General features: G+C 47.7%; 2 protein-coding genes across 10 annotated transcripts in view; one reads left to right on the forward strand and one right to left on the reverse strand.

The window, feature by feature from the left end:
• The window catches only part of SZT2 (SZT2 subunit of KICSTOR complex), a 52,921-nt gene extending 45,264 nt beyond the window's left edge, over positions 1-7,657 (reverse strand). For 7 of the 8 annotated variants that reach the window (XM_064665481.1, XM_064665477.1, XM_064665474.1 and 4 more), the window contains exons 1-9: positions 7,557-7,656; positions 7,208-7,333; positions 6,882-7,055; positions 6,363-6,533; positions 4,754-4,885; positions 2,598-2,757; positions 2,030-2,136; positions 1,641-1,851; positions 418-588 (exon numbers count right to left, since the gene is read on the reverse strand). In XM_064665481.1, the coding sequence (XP_064521551.1) occupies positions 418-588; positions 1,641-1,851; positions 2,030-2,136; positions 2,598-2,757; positions 4,754-4,885; positions 6,363-6,533; positions 6,882-7,055; positions 7,208-7,333; positions 7,557-7,586 (1,282 nt within the window). In that variant the 5' untranslated portion in view covers positions 7,587-7,656. Of the gene's footprint in view, positions 1-417; positions 589-1,640; positions 1,852-2,029; positions 2,137-2,597; positions 2,758-4,753; positions 4,886-6,362; positions 6,534-6,881; positions 7,056-7,207; positions 7,334-7,556 lie in introns of all 8 variants that reach the window. The other variant, XM_064665480.1, reaches the window with a different exon arrangement.
• Positions 7,237-17,455, forward strand: MED8 (mediator complex subunit 8). Of its 2 annotated transcripts, none has more exons than XM_064665498.1 (7): positions 7,237-7,350; positions 10,496-10,614; positions 11,607-11,751; positions 12,121-12,261; positions 12,677-12,758; positions 13,757-14,005; positions 16,985-17,455. In XM_064665498.1, exons 3-7 carry the CDS (start codon positions 11,749-11,751, stop codon positions 17,047-17,049), a joined length of 540 nt encoding a protein of 179 aa, XP_064521568.1. In that variant the 5' UTR covers positions 7,237-7,350; positions 10,496-10,614; positions 11,607-11,748; the 3' UTR covers positions 17,050-17,455. The 2 variants fall into 2 exon arrangements, with proteins under 2 accessions (XP_064521568.1, XP_064521567.1); XM_064665497.1 differs by lacking the exon at positions 7,237-7,350 and adding an exon at positions 7,586-7,678.
• The last annotated feature ends 1,027 nt before the right edge of the window (positions 17,456-18,482 follow it).

The raw sequence follows: 18,482 nt of genomic DNA on the forward strand, positions 1-18,482 counted from the left end.
AGTTTGGAGACATTAAGTCTGTTGCACCAAAGTGCTCAACTTCACGTCAGCATTTTGGAGTGCATCTAGCAAAGGACTAGAAAGGGATGAAAAAAAGGAGAAATACAGATGAACTCCCAGAAAACCCAAGTTCTGTCATTAGTGTCTCTGCAATTGTGGGGAATCATTTCCAAGACACAGAGCATCACTGTCTGTCCCTCCCCTGGCACTTACAGCCACAGAGGATGAGCCTGGCAGGTGCATAACTGCACAGCAATACCGGGCAGCCCCGCACCGTGAAAACAGAGTCTGGGGAAAACAGCTCCTTCCTCCACAATATCAGCCACTCTGCTGAAATGGCAGACCCTGTACTCCCCTCTAAAGCAGCTGAGAAGACAGTCCTATCCGAGCCTCCAGCTCCCAAGGCAGCAGAGTCACCTTTTGTGATGTTGACCTCCCGGATGCTGTAGCCCTCGCGCAGCCGGACCGACACCACGCTCACGAGGTCGGCGTGCACCTCCTTCTCCGTGTGCTTCTTCCTCCGCATCGCCAGCGCGGGGTTGCTGCTTGCAGACACCAGGTGCTCGTTGAACAGCCTGTGCTGGGACACTGCAAATGGCAGAGATGGGGTTTGTGAGGGAGCAGCTCCCCTCGGCCTAGTCCCGTGGCAACGTGCCTCCTGAGGTGTTTTATAAAAGCTGCCAGGAACACTCGCCTTGCTGGCCTGAAGAACAACACATCCTTCAGGCACCACTCACACCCACTCCTGATTCTGCAGCGTAGCAAACAGGTCCACGAGTGTGGCCAAGAGGCCTGGGAGAGGGGCAAGGTGGGGTGCCAGGCCCTGGTTCCTCTGGGACAGCTTTCGGACAAGGCACACACTGGAGTTATGTCTCACCTAGACAGGCAGAAACTGCACAGCTGCTGCAACAGTTGCACAGCAAGCTTTTGGGCTTTACCAATTTCCCTGGAAAACTTGAATTCCCAGGTGCTTTTTAAAAGCACCTGGATGTGGAAGCCTTAAGCTTAAACCCTTAACAGCTGATCTTTTTAAAATTCAACATTTCCAAGTCCCAGGCCAGCTCTCTTCAAACTTGCCACTGCGTGTGGCTTCTGCTGCCAAGTTACAGAAGGCGCAGATGGCACCAGCACAGCGCCAGGGCACGAAAGGGTGTTTCCATGTTTTACTGGTAACTAAACTAATCTGTCCTGGCACACTCCCAGTCAGTAACAGTCACAAAATAAGAAAAACCAAGAGAGGTATTTGGGATGGTTCTCAGGGGCCTGGTTTTCCAATCCTAACTGATGTCTGCAAGACCAGCTAGGAGAAGCTCTCCACAATGTCCCCACCTGAGAGCTAACCAGTGTTCAGGGAAGGGCAGGCAAGAGCTTCTGACCCCTCTCAAAGTTCCAACACAGTGAGCCTAACTGCAGATTGCTGAGCCAAGACCACAGAAAGGGGAACAGTGGTCCTCCCAATCCCTGGAATCAGGAGGGGAGTCACAGATGAGGCTGTGTGACCAACTGTGCCCAGAGCCTTCAGAAGGCACTGCCCAGAGGGGACAAGGGAGAGTATCAGCATAACCAAGCCTGGGGGAGTCACCCCAAAGAGGTGCTGTAAGACATCCAGCTGCTGGAAGGAGGACATGCACATTCCTCACCACAGTAATACTCAGGATTCAGAGACTCCCCAGTACGCAGGAAGGAGTATAGCAGGAATGCCTTGTGATACACATTCAGATCCAGGCTCAGGGGATCCAGCTCAGGGCATGTGGAGAGGTAAGCACCAAAAGTGGCCATGGCGATGAATTTCATCAGTTCCACATTGGGAACGTGGCCAAAGCTGCAATCATATGAGTAGACACCGCCCACCTGCAGGATGGAAAAAGAAGACACCTGAGAGAGTGCAGCAGTGCTGAGGACAAGGCAGAGGGCTGGTAAGGGACTCAAACAGGCAGAGAAGGCTCCTCTTCCCCCCTGGAAGTGAATGCCACCAACAAGAATCTATCTGCCTCCCCCTCTGCCCCACACTGCCAGGTACCAGACATACCTGCACAAAGGAACAGGCCACTGTGCCACTGCGCAGCTGGTTGAGTAAAGTCTCGCACACAGCCACATCAGGGACACTGGTCACACCATCCGTAATTATTATTATACCTGTAAACAAGGCAGCATCTTAGAGCATCTTCCATCTCAAGCAGCTATCAATCTCCCATTATATCCACCAGAGAGAAAGTTTTAGGCAGGGTAAAAGTAGAAGGAAAATCCAAGGCATGGTTTAGAGCTTCCAAGGCATTATGGAGCTGGCAAACACCTTGGCTAGGTACAGCAAAGCACTCAGCTCTGTACGTCCCGGGTTGTCCTGAGCAACAGTCACAGCTGTACTTCCTGACAAACTCCCCAATGTTGACACATAGCACGTGGCACAGTGTTGTCCTCCCCATTCCCACCGCCACAGTTTGCCCACAGCGTGGAGAGTAAAAGCTAATGTTGAAATTTCATCCCCAACAGAAGGGTCCAGGTACCAGCCCTTATAAAATTAACCTCAGCCTAAGGCAGGAGGAACACAACCCTTTGCAAACAACTGGGCAAACCTTAACCCCGAGGATGCAGCCAACCTGCACTGGAGTTGGAGGGCAGCAGCTGCAGTGCCAGGATCCCTTGCCGGACCATGCTGACCAGGCCAACATCAGCAGTGACAACAGACACGCTGGGCTTCCTCCCGGATGACTCCTGCCCCTCACTAGGGCTCTCTTGGCTCAGGGGTGACAAATCCACCTGGAAAAGTTAAAAAAAACCCCACAAGGCCCCACAGGGCTGATTTCAGCCTAGCTCTAGTTCTCGCTCTTCCAAACACCCTTCAGTCTGGCAGTCCCATGGCACCACAACCCTGGAGCACCTCAACAGACTCCACTAGTAGCTTTAACTTCCAGGTGCTCTCAAAATCCTGGTCACTTGGGCCTGTCAGAACAGCTGGACAAGGCTCCTTGAGGGGAGAGGAACAGGACAGCATGCTCAGAGCTTTATTCTAAGCTGATTTCTCGCAGAAGAGGAAATATGAGACACTTTGGGGTCACTTAGAGCAAAGCAGTTCCCAATAAAAGAGATGGTGAATACTAATTTATTCCCCTTGTCACTTAGTAGAAGCTGCAGCACCTACTTAATCTACTCTTTTCAGCCCAGAAAGGCTGGAGAAGCAGAGACAGCTGTGTCTCACTGCAGCAGAGGGAGCAAGGAGCCTCGTAAGGATAAAGTCTAGTGCCTATGCATTTACCTCTGCTCAAACAGCACTCATTATGCACTGCTGATACAAAAAAATGCAGGTAGACTTCTCCACCTTCTATGAAAAATATCCCCCAGGCAAAGCCTGAAATTTGTATAATTACACCAGTGAGAAACCTGTGTTCATAGTCCCCTCATCCCCAGAAGGCTCTGGCACTTCAAACCTGTAATAAAATATTGCTTCATTTTTACTGCTAAGACAGAGAATAGGCAAGACTCCCCTGCAAAGCTGCAGATGACTGGAGCTGAGAAAAGAAAACTGGGACTAAGAAAACTTTTGTTATGCACAAATGGGAGCAATCTGTGGCTGTGAGCAAAAAAAAAAAAAAAATCTATCCATTGCTTTAATTTGCCAGATGCCTTAAATTCAGACACTCCTTAACAATGATACAGCTAATACAACTTCAAAAGTTAAAAAAGTTTCAGTCCCTGCCCTTCCCCTGGGGCCTCCCACCTCCACCCCACAGCCTGTGGCAGGACTCACCAGTCCCTCTGGCCTGCAAGAGCGTCTCTTTCCCCCATTTGCATGGAAGAAGTTATAAGGTAGTTCACCATGAGAGAAATACTGCATTCAAGCAGGAATGCATACAAAGCACTGCAAAAACACCATCTGGACTCACTAGACCAGGTATTTACTTCCTCCAATCTTCCTTCTGTTCCAGGACTGACAGTCTTAGTAATCAAACACACAAATTTCAGCTGGAATATGAGATTCGGAGCACTCCAGATATGGAACTGCAACACATCACCAGTAGCCTCTTGCTCATCTGATTTTGAGACTTTTTTTTCCTTTTAGCTCAAACTCTAATAACTAATGCTAAATAAGAATTAAATCACCTCAGACAGGCCAATAATGACTTTGACTGCAAGAAGATCAAAAGCAGCATGGCCAGCAGGTCGAGGGACATGACCTTTAAAGGTCCCTTCCAACCCAAACTTTCTATGATGCTTCCATTAATTTCCTGATACACATATCCATGGCTACTAATCAGCATTTGCCACAGATTTCAAGGAGTATTAGAAACTGCACCAGTTTTAGAAACTGCACCAGTTTTAGAAATTGCACCAGTTTTATGGTTAGTTTTCATCATAACAACAAAGTATTTTCATTCATGAAATGTAACAAGGGTTAAGGGCATATTCACAGCTATTTATAGATTAATAATATGGGCATAATCACCTCTCCCACAATCTTCTTCAGAGAGAAAGCACATCCTACCATTTGTCCCATGATGTCAGAAAAATCAAGCTGTCTTACTGCACAGAAATCTTAGGGAAAGTAATCGTTCTCATCAGTCCTTCTAAACACTGGTTCTGCTTTCCTCAGAGTTAAGGTCTCGTTAGCACATCCCACAACATTATCTTACCAACTCCTCAGCTGTCCCTTCTGCAGACCTACCCTGCTGTTCCTCTTGCCACCTCACCTCAGAGGGGCCTCAGAGCGCAGATCTCAAGGGAGCCAGGAAATCCCAACTACCTCTGCCCTCCTTACCTGAGGTTTGGGTTCATACTGTTGCTGGAGCATCTCTGCCACTTTGTTCTCAAAGGCACACAGCTGTGTGTAAACTTGGTGCAGAAAGGCCTCACGCTTCGTCTCATCCAGCTGACAGCCCTGGAACAGTACCTGGCCCAAGGACACACACATCAGTCATCACTTTAAGGTTTTATAGCACCACCCCACAAAAAGGTACACAGGAACACAGCTCCCTATGGTGAAGTTCAGACACATCCCTGACAAAGAACAGGTACAACACAGGCCACTTCTCTCTGCTCCTGCTCAGAGCCAACTGCCCCTGAGCAGTGGTGTCTCGTGGCATCTGCAGTTCACTCTGCAGCAGATGCTCACATTGCACTTTGGGAAATCTTCTTGGGCAAGAAATTTTTACTTCATTTGCATTCTTCCAAGATAAGCAGCTGTCAGGAGAAAGTGATGTGGGATCCTTGCTAGAAGCCATTAACTCTGGTCTGATGTTTCTAAGGAAGGCCTGTTTGTTCTAATCTAACTCACCTATAGACTGACCCAATTATCTTCCAAAAGGAAGTAAAGAAAAGAAAAAATTAGACTGGACATTACAGAAGAGGCTGAGTGATGTGACAGAGTGAACCTGCCACCACAGAAACTCCCCAAGCTGATAGGCATGACACCTGTGTTTACAGATGTAGCCAAATATAGTGTTAATAGGGGAGATACTGAGGCACAGCAGGATGGTGTCTGCAAGACTGCTGGACAAGACGACACACAAAATACCACTGGCAAATGAAGAAGTTCCTGCTACACTTAATCTGGTAGCACCTAAGAATGGACCAAAGTGAAGGCCACGCTCCTCAGGCCCTACACAGACCCTGGCAGAAGGCTTGGGCAGGGCAGGGAGAGGGAGGGAACACGCACAGACTAAGAGGCTCCTCCTGTTACCACCCACTTTCTCTGGTACTAGCAAAAGAATGAAACACACCATCAGAAATGTGTAAGTAATGTGAAAATACAGTAAGGTGAAAGAGATCAAGGACGAACTTCAAAAATCACACTGGCACTATAAACCAGACTTGAATTTGTTAAACAGACCTGCCCTGACACAAGTAAAATCTCACTGATAATCTCAATACTGGGGCTGGCTGCTCCCTCCAGCAAGCAGCAGCATATTCATAGCAATGCAAAGAGAAGAAGGTTTGTAGGAAGGGGCAATTATTTTTGAATTAACCACTGCTACACAGCTGGAGCAGGCAGACAAGCTTTTGGGCACATGGGCTCTGCTTGAATGCTTCAAGCTAATTATAACAGGAAAAAGAATTAATCAACAGAAATTAAAAACAACAACAAAACATCAACAAGCACACTTTCAACATGAGGCAAATATCCCCTGAGGCCCAATTCTAAGGTCACGCATGTGGGCAGCATTCTCCAGAAAAACCTCTGCCTTCTGCCCAGAAAGGAGAAGTTGCTCACACGCACTTCTGCACCACACCAGGCCACATTCTAGTGAGACGAGGCTGCAGCATCACAGATCACAGAGCCCAGCTGCCACACCCCCCTGCTTTCCTCTGCCCTCACAGGACCCTGGCACAGAGAGCTGAGCCAAGCCCAGGGACAGGCTGAACCTCACCTGGTGGGACTGCAGGCCAATGATGGAGGAATATGCCTGGATGGTGACAAAGATCTCTGGCTGGTAGATAATGTCTGAACCAGGGATACGAAAGGGTCTTAACAATCCCACCAAGCATCGGGAAAGGGCATGAAACACTTCATCAAAAATTATCTCCCCCGTCGAGTCATCCTGCAGAAACAGAGAAAGAGAACAGCTTTTTCGTCTTCTAGGACCTTCAATCTCATTGCTGGTTGTCCCACCCCGCAGAGCCAGCAGCAAACATCCTTCTGCAATGGCAGCTGGATTAAAACAACAGCTCCCATAAACAAAAATCACACGTTGAGCATCCAGTGGAGAAACAGGACCTGCCATTAGGCTGCTCGGCCAGGAGCACAGCTTTCCCAGCTCCCTCCTGGGAAAAGCAAAACTTCTGCAAAAGTTAAGACTGACACCGAGAGCAATAAGTCTTCTCAGCAAATAGAAACGGGTCCAGCCTTTTAATGCTGAACACCCCGGAGAGGCAGTTTCTGCACTTACCACAATCCCCGTGGAAGGGCTCAGATCAAGCTCGATCACAAATCGGTACTGGCGGGCCAGGAAGGTGACCCGTGTGGAGGGCACGAGGAGATAGGGCCTGGGCTGGACGGGCTCGTCCGGCTGCCACCCGTTAGGCAGGATGCTGAGAACATCAAGCTCATTCTCCGACTTCACCTGCCAGAACAAGCAAATGAGAGAAGGAAGAATCCACGTCACAGGAAGAATCAGAGAAAGGAGCCGGGTTCGGATGCTCTGCAGGGTCCAGGCGCTGCCGGGTGGCGCAGCACCAGCCGCGGTGACCCCTCCAGCCCCGGGCACCGACTCACCAGCTCGGGCTCGGGCACGGCCCGGATGACCTGGTGCAGGCGGCTGAGCACCCAGGCGAGGCGCACGTTGCGGGAGATGCGGTAGTCCTTCTTCATCAGGAGGAACACGTGTCCTGCCTCCTCCACCTGCGGCGGGATCACAGGTCAGCCCCGCAGGAGCCCCCGGCCAGCGCCGTTCACCCCGGGCTGCTGCGGCCCCGCACCGGGGCAGCCCCGCTGCTCCCCACCGCGGCCTCGGGCCCCGGCGCCACCCCCGGCCCTCGCCGAGCCCCTGCTCCCCGGCCCGCTCCCGGCCGAGCCCAGCCCCGCCGCCCCGCTCCCCGCCGAGCCCAGCCCGGCCCGCTCCCACCTCCCCGTCGGGCCGCTCGGCCCCCGCCATGTCGGCGCGGCCCCGCCCCCGGAAGCGCCGCTCTCCCGGGACACCGGGGCGGTGCCAGCGCCGCCATCGCCGCCGCCATCGCCGCCATGCAGGTGAGGGCCGGGGAGCGGGGCCGGGGGCTCCGCAGGGACCGGGCACAGCCGCGGCCGGGGCAGCCCGGGCGGGAGGCCGAGCTCGTGGTGCTCCCCCGTGCAGCGGCCTCTCCCTTGTTGCTGCGCGGCTGTGGGGCGGGTGGCGGTGAGTGCGGCTGTCTGAGCGCACCGGCCCCTCTCAGCCCCTGCTGCAGCCCTGGGTGACAGCCCTCAGACCAAAGGCCCCCCTGCCCCAGCAGCCTGGCTTTGCCACCAGCCTGGCTTTGCCACCGGTGCCCAAATGAAGTCGTGAGAGCAAAACACGCTGCTGGGTGTCATTCCGTGTAGACTGTTGCTGGCGTATCCCTTGTGTTGAACAGCCTCGAATGAAATTTCATCAATGGGAGGAGGACCTGGTTACTTTTTTTTTTGAAATGCTGTGAATTTGTAGCATCCATAATGTGCAAGAGTTGCGGAGGTTAATGACAAGTTAACAGGCTGTAAAGATCTACCTCCTTTGGTTTGAAACCTCTGCCTGCTGGCTTCGTGCAAGTCTCCTGGTTGTCCTACCAGAAAAGAAAGTTAAAATGGATTGTCCCGCAATTCCTTATCTATAGGGTTTTTTTATATTTTCTCTCCTTGTGTGTACCAGTCTCTTTACTGTTTTTAATTGGTGCATTTATAGAACTATGAATAGTCTTGATCATGCTTGTTGCCTTTATTAGTACGTATTCCTACATTATCCCTTTTCAGCTGGAGGGACAAGAGTGACTCGTAATATTCGAGATGCAAATCAGGCATGCATTTATGCGGTCACATAAGGATGCTTAGCTTTCTGTTGCTTTCCTAATAAATCCTATGGTCACTTCCTTGACTGCCTTTTGAGCCTTGGACAGATGTTTTCACGAGTTATCCTCAGATAATCCCAAGATCTTGTTGATGAGTAACAACATTATCAGCTCAGAGAATGTCATTGTGTACAGAAAGTCCGGGCGGGGCGGGGGTGTTCCCCTTTGTTTTGCCAGTCATGATTTTTTTCCCCCTTTGTTTTGCCGAATGCATTGCTTACATTTACCTACTCTGAATTTCACCTTTATCTCTCAGTTGCTCCCTATCAGCAGGTGCTGCAACAAAAACCCCTCCAATAAGCCCTATCTTTATTACCTCTGGGCAATTTAGCATTGCTAACAAACTCCTTAAAGCATTCCCCGTGAGAGGCACAAGAGGCGGGCACAGCAGAGAGGCACGGCATTCCTTAGAATCACTGGTCAGTCTTATTGTACGCATGCTTTGCACTGCTTACGTCTGCTTCCAGCTCCTTATGGCTTTGGGAAGAGCCTGGGAAAGAAGGAGGCTTGGAGCAGGCCATGTGCAATGGGATTTCATTCATCTTGAAGGCTTCTTGGATAAGCACAGGCAGCGGGCCAGGGGAATTGTTATGGGTGCATATGCCTGGCACCCCTGTAGTAAAACACTGGCTACCTGCCCAGCTTGTAATACAGGCAGTAGTTAATCTTCTTGCACAAACACAGTGCACACAAACAGTTGTAGGCTCATTTCTTAATTGGACAGGAACTGACTAGTCCTGTCACAAGATGGAGGAGGGTGCCTTTGTCTCCAGGTGGGACAACCAGCAGCAATCCCTTCCATGAACCCATTCCACGGACGGGATCAAATTTTAACAAGGTCGACTCAGCTGTTATTCTAAGGTGGCTAAAATGAAGTCCCGTCAATAATTACTGACTTGTCAGAATATAAATAAAAGAGAATGATATTGTGTTCTCATGAACATGGGAGATGCCTGATAACCTCTCCTGTGAAGCTTACGCTGGTCCAGTGTATTTAAGCAGTGCGACAACAAACCCAATAGCAAGCGTGCCAGCAGCCTGAGTCACTCTATCTGCTTTCCCAATCCGTATTCCCTTTCTATTATTTGATTGCTTTGTCCCACCCTCCTCATGGATTATTATTGTACAGTTCTCACCTTACACGAGCAGTTCATTAGGGCTGGGACTTTAATTATATTTTGCGCAATACTGTAGTATGAGTTAGAGTAGATAGGATTTTAGGAGGTTTTTGCAAGAGCCAAGGACATGCCTTGGTGTCTTTGACATCAGATCCCCTGTCTTGACACTTTATCTGTCAACGTCCTCCCTCACCCGGATGGGGTTATCAGCGGAAAAGATTATTTAAACAATGTAATCCGAGCAAAAGGCAGGAGGTGAGGTGTGTGTGTGGGTATGACACCTTCCATGTCACAGCAGGGCCTCCCGCAGCCAGTAAGGCGCAAATACGGTAGCAGCTGCCAGTTTCTTTGGCAGCTGGAGGTGGCACTTGGGCAGAAAGAAGGTAAATGAGGTAAAGAGCACAAACTGGAGTCTTTAGGCCACGGACCTGGTACTCGTTTTGCAAAGGCTGTTTTGGATGAAGACATTGCTGTGCCCACAGCTGCTGTCAGAGAAAGTTGAGAGAATGCTAATCTACTTTGAGCTGAGTTGGCTTAAATGGCTCACAAAGGTGGCATGAGCTAACTTTGATGACTTTGTCTGATGTGGTAAAAAGCAGATGTAAGTGATGATGTCTTCACTATCTAGATCTTAAAGAGCACAGCTGGCCAAGCGTTTGTCTGAGGCACAAGTCTATTGCCTAACTGTCCCAAGGGGAAGGGGGTCAATGTGAAACCACAGGATTTTTATTTCTGGAGTCTCTGTTTGCTTCCTCTGAAAAGGAGGCGGCTGTAGGACCAATTGGATTATGGATGCATGGATGTGGATTCACAATACCTTGGGAGGATGTTAAGCTTTGTCCTCATCCTTTGTCTTTCTTGCCTTAATTTAGAGAGAGGAGAAGCAGCTGGAGCTGACCCTGGAGGCGCTCATCAGTCAGGTGGCCGACCTGAAGAACTCTTTGGTCAGTTTTATCTACAAGCTGGAGAACGAGTACGACCGACTCACCTGGTAAGGTGTCTCTTGGAGCTGGGGGCACTTGGTCACTGAAGCTGTTCAGACTTGGCTCAAAGGATTAGTTAGAAACCGTTAGAAACCTAGTGTCAGTAGGTTTAAATTTGCTTTTCATATTTGTGCTGGAGGAACCACTACCCGTCTTCCACCAGAAAACCAGCTGAAATCCATTGGTCTCATGCTGTAGAGTAATAGAGTCATCTGCAGTGACTGGAAGTTCTCAAGTGAAATATCTTAGAGACCCACATGCACTGTGAAATGAGCAATGGTTCTTTCTGCATTTTTTGACCTTCTCTGGCTTTTTCTGGCTCTGATATAAACTGAGCTTTTGTGTTTTGCTAGTTCTGTTTCACCACACAGTTTGAGAGACTTGCAAGATGTCATTCTCCTCCTGGTGGAGCATAAAGATGTTATAGCTGCAACTTAGTAAACTATACGTTATCTTAAACAGTGTCTGCCATTGCAGAAAGCTTCAGAGGCCATTAACATTTGTAGTTAATGTTGCAGAAGACAGGAGAGGTGGTGAATCCCCCTGTGGGAACAAGCTGAAGGGGACAAGATTATCAATTACTTTGCTTCATTATTTGCTTAATGTGGATAGCCAAGCCATAAATATTGTCTCTCCTGGCTATACTGCCTAGGGGTTAAATTATTTCTCAGACCTTGCTCTAGAATTGCACTGGGAGAGTTAGTGGTAAGGAGAGAATTGCTCCTGTGTATGTTGCTGAAATCCCAAACAACTGACACTTCCAATGGTACTGCTTGTAATCCCTGAACTATTTGCAACATTTGAGACATTTGCAGTAGGGGCTGGGGTTTGTCCACATCTGCATATTCAACCCTGGGTTTTACTGCTCACTGTCTGGAGTAGACTGATTTGAGGAGTAATAGTGTTACTTCCTCACTTCTCAGCCATTTGAACAAAGAAGAGAGAAAAGCCACCTGTGGCATACCTTTCCATGTTTTATCTTCTTTATTTGCTTTCCCAGGCCATCAGTTCTGGACAGCTTTGCATTGCTCTCGGGGCAGCTGAACACCTTGAATAAAGTGCTAAAGCATGAGAAGACCCCATTACTGCGAAACCAGGTTATCATCCCCCTAGTGCTGTCTCCAGACCGTGATGAGGAGATCATGGTAAGACGTGTCCCTTGATCATCAGAAAGTGCTTGTGTGTCTGCTCCAGCCTGCCACTCCTTGTGCTGGGCATTCCTCAGCCCTGGGTGTAGAGAAAGAAAAAGCAGCGAGTAGTTCTGTCTGGGAGCTGCTTTGCTGAGGGATTTTCACCTCACGTGCACTGGATGCACTTTACAGGAGGTGTTCTATTCATAAATATGTTGCTCTGACTAAACAGGCACAGTGCAAATTCCTAGACAAGTTGTTAAAACTTCCTAATGCTCCCCAGATCAAGGTTTTCTGCACAGCATGCTGGCCTTGTTCCAGCACCATGGCCTGTGCCCTGGGCTGGAGGCAGAGGCTCTGAGTGAGGCTTGTCCAACATTGCAGCGGCAGACGGAGGGGCGTGTGCCCGTGTTCAGCCATGAGGTGGTGCCTGACCATCTCCGAACTAAGCCCGACCCTGAGGTGGAGGAGCAGGAGAAGCAGCTGATCACTGATGCAGCTCGAATTAGCCCTGATGCAGCACAGGTAGGTAAAGAACAGCTTGATACTTCTGCCTCTTATCCCTGGGGCACACAATGCCCTTTAACTCTGCTTCCTTCACCCTTCCATCTGAAAGTTTATTTTTGTTTTGCTTTGTCCTTTCCTGTCTGAGATTTCTCCAGCTGACCCTAGCTGAGGTTTGGTTTCCTCCACAGTTTCACCAGGGTATCCAGCTCTCTGGCTGTTCACAGGAGGTGCCATCGGACCAGTCAGAGAAGTGGAGGCCATCTCATCCCCATAGTGCCCTGTGTGCCTTAGCACTGGGCTCCCTAGGCTCGGCCACCAAAATTCTTACAGTTGGTTACACAGACCCTGGGAAGAGAAAGCTTGTTCATTCTCCTTGCTGATTTGTGCTGAGTTGGAGATATCCTGGCAGTTTCTGATAGTTTTCATTTTGCAGAAACAGATCCAGAGTCTGAACAAAATGTGCTCAAATCTGCTGGAGAAAATCAGTAAGGAGGAGCGTGAATCTGAAAGTGGAGGTATGTCACTGAGGTGGAGGTGGGGTGCAGGGGTTCAAGCAGCAGGCTTCAGAGAGTAGAGGCAAAACAGGTGTAACAGACAGGCTGAAGTATGGGAAATGAGGTTGAGCAGCATAAACAAAAGCATTCCAGAAGATGCAAGATTGGCTGTCCCTAGTTTGAGAAGGGATCCTGTGGGTGCCATGTGTACTGCTTGTGTGACCTGTGCATGGCAGGAAGGTCATCCCAACCCTTTTCCATATCCCTCTTTGAGGAAGTGGTAAGTATTTGCCAAGAAAACCTCTCAGTCAACTTTAATTAATAAAAATAGATGTGAAAATGCAGTGCCAGTGAATGGGAAACTCCTTAGCTGTGTTCTGAAGGAGACTACATTGTTGGCAGGCTCTTGTGTGATGCCCTCTAGATGATGGGTGCGTCAGACTCATGGCCAGCCTTTTCTGGTTGTGTTCACTGTTCCCAGGAGTGCTGTGCACAACTCCTAAAGGCAGTGGCATTGTTTTTATCGTTATCTTTGACACACACATAGTGTAAGCAAGGACTCAAGCACAGGTTCTGTCTAGTTTCTGGGATTAACAGTATAACTGGGCACATGTGTGGCAGAAAAACTTGCAGACACCATGCTGCTCATGAGCCTTCAAAAGGGATGTTGCCATTGTTTATCTAAAACACAGTGCTTGTTCACTGCTGTAGGATTGAGCATGGAGCCTTTAGTGGGAACTTCTCATGGGCATGGAGGAGTTAGCTCCCTCTGTCCTCCTTCCCCGAGCAGATTATGCCCTGCTGTCAGTGAAAAAACTCTTGGATCACCCTTGTCCCTGGATTTTAAAGCTTCTTTGACCCTGCTGAGACTCCTGTAGGAGAGCTTGTAAGAAAACTCATCTCTATTACACGAACCAAAGTAGCTAAAAAGTAAATTCAGGAGCAGCTATGCTACTCCTTAGACTTTGATTGCTAAGTCTAAAAGTAACTTCTGAAAATAACAACTTCTTTTTCTGCAGGTTTACGACAGAACAAGCAGACTTTCAACCCTGCAGATACCAATGCACTGGTAGCAGCTGTGGCCTTTGGGAAAGGGCTGTCAAACAGGAGACCCCCAGGCTCAGGGGCATCTGTCCAGTCAGGCCAACCAGGAGCTGGTGCCATCATTGCAGGGGCTTCAGGCATCCAGCAGGTCCCAATGACAGGGGCACCAGCTCAGCAGCAGCCAATGCTGGCAGGAGTACAGATGACACCAGCAGGACAGCCAGGTAAAGAGGTTGCTTATCTGAGATCAGTTGAAATCCATGGAGCAAGAGAGACAAATGCAGATGTAGAGATTCTTCCCCAGTCACCTCTGAGGTGTAACTAAGTATGAGTTTCCTTTCTAGCCTTAAGATGAGTCAGGTTACAACAGTGGAGCAATACCTGCTTAAAATTAGCTGAGGTTGAAATGGATCCCAGCCAACCAGCTTCAGCTTCTTAACTCCCACTGCAATACTATTTTAATAAGAGACTTAGTGAACATAGGGATCAATATGGAGGGAGATCACAGTGTAGTTTTGCAGGGAACTATGCTGGGGGATTTCCTGTCAAATTTAAGTTGTGGGTAGGCAAAGAAGTGGTGAAGTTTGGTGGCAATGAGTTATTTAAGGTAAGAAAAAACCCAAAAGTTGTCTGTAAAAAGTAAGAAGGATTTCCCATACCAAGGGACTTTGCTTCATAGCAGTAGGCTACATTTGTATGAAACATAAAGTGAAATACATGGATGTACAAATTGGACTGTACATATCCAGCACGTGGAATCTAACCTAGTTACTTGTATTCGTGAAATACATCCATGATATGAGTTCTCTAAAGACATCAATTGGTTGTTCAGTTGGGGCAGAAATGCAAACCAAATGTTTGCAATTACTGGAAGAGGAACACGTGGTATCTTCAGGCCATTCTGTAAATCCATTGGGCACCCACACCTGCAATATTATGGGTGGTTCTGATACCTTCTCTGCTATTGGCCATAGCTTTGGGCTAAGGAGAAGGAAGCCTGTAAAATCCCAAATTGTATACAGCAGGTGAATGAGGAATGATTGTTCACTGTCTCCCAGGATACAGAAGGACTGGTGAAAGTGCTCCAATGAAAATAGGGGCTTGTAAACTTGGAACAAAAGTGAGATATTTTTCTGAATATGAAATAATTAGACTGTAGAGCACATTGCCTAGTGTGATAGGTAGATAGTGTTTATATGAGATGGAAAAATAAGTAAGCACGTAAATTTCTGTTTGAAAAATCATTCAACAGCTAATCTTGAAGAAACCAACTCTGATTCCATGACCCTGAGCCACAGTATGTTAGCAGCAGAGGGGGCACTGGGGTATTCTGCAGGGGTGTCACTGCAGGCTTGCCCTGTTCTGCTATTCCTCCTTAAAAGTCCTCTGCTGTTAGGAATGGGTTGGGCCTGGGGGACATACAGGCCTAACCCTGTGCTGTCATAACGTTAATTGCGATTCAGGATATCGGATATCCTAATTGGTGTTTTCTTGCCCGTGTAATGACTGTTGTTCAGAAGTGAACTTGAGCAACAATATTAATCCTGAGTTAAATATGTATTTAGGTAAGAGAAATTAATTTCCATTGTGATTTGAAAACAAAGACCCCATAAACACTGTATCCAGGATGGTAACACAGGCCCTTCTGTAGCCCAGGCAGAGCACCCTGGTAACAAGAGCTCCTGTCCAGTCTGTGTTAGGGGTAAGGTCCCTTTTGATAAGAGCAGCTATAGTGGATTTTACCAAAGGTCAGTCTCACTATTCTGCTTTTGATTATGCCCATAGCTGAGGCTGAAAGAATACAAGAAAAAGGTATATCTTGACAACAGTCATTTTTCAGGGATATTAAGCCAGTTTTTTTTTGTACCAGTGAGTACAGCAGCCATTAATTTCTGCATTTCCTGTTTGAATTACAGTTTTGACTTCTACAACACATATAGCAATACGTCCCACAGCTCCATTGCATGTTTTGCTTTTAAAATAATCCTTTTTATGTTTAAATCTTTTTCTTGATAATTTTCTTGCACGTTTCCTTTTTACCCATGTTGTGAGAAATGGCGAGTAATGATTCCTCACCTTCTCCATACTCGTTTTCATGTTTTGGAAATCTGTCATGTCTCCTCCCTTTGTCCATTTTTAGTTTTTTTTTCCCCCTAGCTTATGAGTCCTATTCTCTTTAATGTGACTTCGTGTGAAAATGATAACTTGGACTGTCCTTGTCACTCTGACCTGCACTTTTTCTCTTTGTTTCCAAGACTGGGAACACCCGAATTGCTCACAGTATCCCAGATGCAGGTGAACCATGCAGTCCTCTTCACTTGCTTTTGGAGTAATGTCTAACAGTATTTGTGTATTGCTTATTAGCACTGAAGTGATATATCAGTTGCCTGCCCATTTATTGTTGGCAATGACCCACTTTGGATATGTTTGAGAAAGTTTAATAATCTTTATTCTTTTAGGCATTTTCTTATCAAATCTTTTCTTTTCTTGTCCTGCTGCACTACAGTTTTAACTTCCAGAAGTTGTCCTTTTTTTTCCTGTTTTAATTTGAAGACACTGAAGGAGTGTTCTTTGAATATCCCTCTGAGATGCTCTTTAATCACTGTTTATTTCTCAGACATTTCAGTTTTGTCTAGCACTGTACACTCACTGTAGGCTGCTAGTAAGCTTTGAACATGCTTCCATGTGTGATTGGTATCAGCAAAGAGTAATAATGCCCAAGAGGTGGATGTGGTTACAGGAAATGAAGAGATCTCAGAGAGGCTTAGTAATTTAAATATACACCCTGACTGTAAATAATGCTGTGCGTAAGGGGATACAGGCTCTGTGTTTGCCTCTCTGAAATGGAAGTGATCAGTCTGGGTTCTTCTGTGAGTGCTGCTGCCAGCAGCTTCTGTGAAACTAAGTCCCAACAGTGATGTAGGAGCCTCCTGACAAAGAGAAAGGCTTCCTTAGGGTGGAACAAGGATAGAATGTGAGGGGATAACAGAGTTGTCAAGAAGATTTCTCAACAGGGAAAGATGCCAGTTTGTAGAAGAGATTGATTGTGTTAGATCAGAAGCTGGAGGATGCTGTAGCAGATAAGCCTGGAGTGGAACAAGAAAAACCCAGATGGGGTTGTTGTGACTCTTGCATGCTCCTGAGCAAATGTTCTCCCATATGCTGATTTTGCACTGCTTTTTCTTTTTTTTCCCTCTCTTTAGGAAAAATGCCAAGTGGCATAAAAACTAACATCAAATCTGCCTCAATGCATCCATACCAGAGGTGAGCTGAGATGAACCAGACCCAGGGAACAGCAGTGTTGTTACTGCTGCAGCCACCCCACTTGGATTCCTTTTAGGACTAGTCCCTTTACATAGCCACATACCATATCCAGGGAGATAGGGGTTAAAGGCCCTTGCCTGGGTTTTGTTTATTTCTGGGTGGCGTGTGTGGAGCTGCTGGTGGCCACATCTCCAGGACACAACTACTTCTCTGTTCAGCCAGAGCAGAGGACTTTGGTTATGGTATTGATCCCATCTTCTCCAGGTCTGGCCTGAAGGATAACTACCCTTTCCTGATACAGAACCTGAAGACTGCATGGAGCACTCTGCTCCTTGTTTCTGCTTGGTCACTCAGTATGTTCTTTCTTTACTCCCTCTTGTTGAATAAAGACCTCGTTATGCACACTGTGAGACACAGGTATCCATCTCTCAGGAACTCTCATTTCCCCCACAGAGCATCTCCAGTCTAAAATACACTGAAAATGTTGGAGGCCGAGTGTTGGAGCTGCAGGTTTATGGGTAAAGAGGTGTTGTAGAGTGAGTCAGCAGGGTACAAACACGAGCAGCAAACATCTCCTGCATTGAAAACCAATTCTGACTATTCCCCAGAAAGCAAAATACTGGGAAAGACTATTACAAGGCCCACAGCAAGAAGGCAGCACTTCAGGAACAGAAGCACAGAGCTTCTGTATTCTGATATTGCGGCAAATCCCAGCTAGATCCTATTTCATTTCCATGCTTGTCTGCTTCTGTGTTTCCTATAAAGTTTCCTAGCTACTTCAGGATCGATTTATCACTTGAGAGACATATTTCAATCTGCTCAGGACTGTGGCACTTCTGGATTGGCCATTTCTCTTTAGAACTGGGCATTGTGAAGCCATCTTTGCTTTGTGCCCTTGAGCTGTAACATATAATCTGCCCAGTGAGAGATTCCTCTGAGATTAAAGGTGGGGGTGCATGCCCATGGAGCACATCAGTACATGCAGCACTATCCTAAAGGAAAACTGTCGTGCCTCTTGCTGCACTTGCCTGGACTTCCTTTTTGACTTGTGGTGAAAGCCAGCACTGTGTTTTACTCAATAGCATCTGTCAGCAATCTTCGGGTGAGGAAATCTCCACTCAGCAGATAGAGCCTGCAGCTGCTCCTGCACTGCTTGCCTATGAACTAATCAGATCCAGCTTATTTGTGGAGGCTGCGAGCCCTTCTCCCAAAACAAAACCTTCCACAAAGCTGTGACTAGGGCAGTTATTGACCCATTTTGATGTGCTGGCCCTTGAAAAGTGCTGGGAAGTAGAAAGTTGAGCTGGAAGCACAAACAGCTTATAAGATGGCAAAGCTGCTCCGCTAGGAATGAGCCCAGTGGAGTCTGCAGTGGCACCATCCCAACCAGACTGATGGAATTGCTTTCTTGCTCCTAAACAACACGGAGGTTCCAGC

This window comes from Pseudopipra pipra, chromosome 9, assembly GCF_036250125.1.
Source record: "Pseudopipra pipra isolate bDixPip1 chromosome 9, bDixPip1.hap1, whole genome shotgun sequence".
Taxonomy (NCBI): domain Eukaryota; kingdom Metazoa; phylum Chordata; class Aves; order Passeriformes; family Pipridae; genus Pseudopipra; species Pseudopipra pipra.